The sequence below is a fragment of the Vigna unguiculata genome, chromosome 7, assembly GCF_037176805.1.
Source record: "Vigna unguiculata cultivar grain cowpea cultivar isolate G323 ecotype 2 chromosome 7, ASM3717680v1, whole genome shotgun sequence".
Taxonomy (NCBI): Eukaryota; Viridiplantae; Streptophyta; class Magnoliopsida; order Fabales; family Fabaceae; genus Vigna; species Vigna unguiculata.
The window spans coordinates 29,288,935-29,292,345 of record NC_140798.1 but is presented as its reverse complement, the minus strand read 5'-3'; the positions used below and the strand labels follow the sequence as shown (position 1 = coordinate 29,292,345).

The 3,411-nt window shown below is 33.1% G+C and overlaps 1 protein-coding gene across 2 annotated transcripts; it reads right to left on the bottom strand.

Moving 5' to 3' along the window:
* Positions 1-245: 245 nt before the first annotated feature.
* Positions 246-2,495, bottom strand: EMB1644 (Small nuclear ribonucleoprotein family protein). Of its 2 annotated transcripts, none has more exons than XM_028079220.2 (7): positions 2,323-2,495; positions 2,058-2,099; positions 1,857-1,955; positions 1,675-1,752; positions 1,494-1,533; positions 983-1,150; positions 246-462 (listed from the first exon to the last, which is right to left on the bottom strand). In XM_028079220.2, exons 1-7 carry the CDS (start codon positions 2,323-2,325, stop codon positions 440-442), a joined length of 453 nt encoding a protein of 150 aa, XP_027935021.1. In that variant the 5' UTR covers positions 2,326-2,495; the 3' UTR covers positions 246-439. The 2 variants fall into 2 exon arrangements, with proteins under 2 accessions (XP_027935021.1, XP_027935022.1); XM_028079221.2 differs by having other exon boundaries at positions 246-456.
* Positions 2,496-3,411: the final 916 nt, after the last annotated feature.

Here is a 3,411-nt window from a genome sequence, read left to right as displayed (position 1 = left end):
TTTAATCTATTCACTATTAGCCAATTATTTTCATGATGAACCAATCACCACTAGAAAGAGTTTAGGGCTTGTTTAGTTCAAACATTTTAGTTAATAATTGTGGAGTGAAATGGAATAAGAGTAGGTTCCATTATTTGGGTAGTTTTGAATAGGATGGAAAGAAACCTAATGGACTACTGAATTTCATTCCACTTCATTATTTATTCCATTGATTTAATTTTACTCATCACTAGATATAAGGCAAGTTCATTAGAAAGCGATGTTTGCATTAGAAGCTTTGGTGACCATTTTTGTGGCTATAAATGCAGGAAAATAATTGGAAACCTACAATTAAGTAATGCACAGGAAACAAAGGGCAAACAGTATTTGTTCTGAATGGGCACCATTGCCTCTAAAAGCAGCAACTGGTCCTTCTGTATTCTCCATATCAGTACCCAAATTAACCTCTACCTCGCCCTGCACCTACCACAAGAAGAAAAAGCATTGGATGAGCTTCAATCACAGTTTCTGTATTACACCATATGTGTTGGATGGAAGGTAAAGACGAAGATACAAATAAAAAAGTGGCCTAAAGAAGAAGACGCAAATTTAAACAATATTTCGGGAATGATTTTAAGAACAGGAAGGGAAGCCACTCTTCCCCTCAGATGTGAAAAAGTGATAAAAAATTACAACATGGACTACATTATAATTCAAGTTATTTGACCTATAACCACTCCGAAATATGAAACCCAAACTACCAAATTCTTTTTCTATAAACATGAAAAAAAAGGAGGAATAAAACCTCCAAGCTCCTTCAATAATAATTTACTTTTTACATCGACAAAAAAAATGTTTGCTCCAACAGCAGATCATAGAAGTGAAAATACAAGCACAAAAGCAAGAACATATTTCAAGGTGAATTTGAGAGATAGAAAATTATGAACAATGAATACTTGGTATAAATGAATACTTGCATTTTAATACGTAAAGAATGATATACCTCTGTTTCCACCTGGCTTTCCACCCGGACCACCCCTGCCTCGTCCTCCTCCTTGTCCTTTTGGTCCACCTTCTTCAAGGCCACGCCCAATTCCTTTTCCTTGACGTCCTCCAGGACCATCATCCCTACCTCTTCCCCTTCCACGTCCCACACCAGGGGGTTTGCGATCTGAAAAAATGATCACATCAATCACAAAATTTTCTAGTTTTTTGTTAACTGAAAAAGGAATGGTATTTGCACAACCATAAATTGTTCACAGTCACGAAACCATAACCAATGACAAATTTTTCAACTGTGTTTTGGAAGTTGATGAAATGAAAAGGTTACTTGGTGGAAAAATTAAATGTACAAGTGAAGAAAATTAATATGTGTATTTGTAATACTTGTAATCGAAAAAGCCTTAACATTGATGATAAGCATACCGGCATGTCTTTTTCTCAAACTCTCAGATCACCTAGTCAATTTAAATAGCAACATGAACATGCAAATAGTTGCAAAAATCAAGGCTTACCAGCACGACTCTTTGTTTCTTCCTGGACTTTGTCAATAACCTAAATCAACAGGCAATGAAGCAAGATTAGTGGATAGATGTAAGCAAGCCCCAGCTTCGGACGTTCACTAACAAGTTCTGAACCTTATTCACTGACAAACCAAAAACCAAAAACCAAAAACACCGAATCAACCCAACTTACCTCATCAGGAACCCGAAGGTACTTAATGGTATTACCACGAATGTAGCACTCAGGCATACGCCAAAATCTATCTCCATCCTAAGTTACCAATTCCAATGAAAAATTGTAAGGTGCAACAACATAAAAAATGAGAAACCAATAACTGAAAATGAAGGGAAAGAAAGCTGTGAAAAGAAGAATACTTTAGATGTGCAAATGACTTCTCTGAGATGGATGTTCATCCATGTATCACAATTTACCAGATGGCCGTTATAAGTCTCCCCATTTTTCAGTTCCACCAACTGTTACAAAATGTCACAGGTTACAAATAAAACAGTATTAACAGAAGTTTTTATAACCCTAAAAGTAAAGGGTCAAGTAAAACCAAAACGGGTTTGACTCACCATTGGGTGGCCTTGGGCAGTCTTGAGAAGGGAAAGGGGCAGCTGCAACAAACAGAAAACAGTGAGACAATGCAACCCTAATAGTAACCAATTGGGAATTGATCTCCATGATTACAGACATGGGGGAGTTTAGACCTATTGGATTTTTAGGTTTTAGGTTAAAAATAATATATCGGAGTAAAAGGAATGAACTTGACGAGATCTAGGTATCCAATCATTACTACTGTTAGTGCTGAAAGGAAAGAACTTTAAGAGAGAAAATTACCATGGCGAAATCGGTGGTTGAAGGTGGTGTGTGTCAGTCGGTGTTGCCTCTTCCCGTCACTCGTTTTGGTTTCTTTGCGATTTAACTCAAAACTTTGAATCAGTGTTCTCTCTCTCTCTCCCTCTTTTTTCTGTTCCTATTGAATCTTATGCGACTCCACTCCTATTTCGTTTATGGGCAAGTTAATTTATTTATACTCTCTCTTTATTCCTATATATTATTTTTATTATCTATTATCTATTTTGATCTTCTATCTTAACACACCAAATTTATTCATAATTATTGGTTGAAAACACGTCAAAATTTGAATTATTGAAGAAATCGAAAAATATATTGATATTTGATTTTTTGATTTTTAACTCACGGTTCCACTCCTTTTTTTACGATTATATGTATGTAAGTATATTGAGGATAGTTTTTTTAAAAGATAAACCTTGATAGTAAAATATAATTTATTCTGTTTTAGTCACGATTTCGGCTGTTTTTTTAAACCACGCTTGTATTTTTTTAACTTTAACAAAATTATACTTGATTTTTCTTAAGTTGACCCCAATTGAGTTATATTATTATATTAAAAATTAAGAAAACCCTCAACAGAATATATTATAAATTACATGTTATATAAATTGAAAGAGATAGATTATTGAGTGAAAATTATTAAATTAGAATTTAACTTTTGTGTTATATATGATTTTAAATATTCACACAAAATCGTATTTTCTTTTAAAAAAATGGTGAGAAATTGTAGAAGACGAAAGAATTGGAGGGAGTACCATCTATATATATATATATATATATATATATATATATATATATATATATATATATATATATATATTAAAGTTGATAAGAGCAACATACCCATTACTATCGAGAAAAATAATAAATTAGCCGTTTTAATTAGTTACTTTTGTGTGTGTTAACGTATGCAATACCTTTTTATATAAATAAGATGCTATTGATACGAACAAACTTGCAAAAAAGTTCCATAGATGCTTGGGGCATATTCTCTTCTTTCTTTTCTTGTCATAATATATAATAAGAGTAACATAAGTGAAGTACGAATTTTCTTCTGCTTACACAATTTTA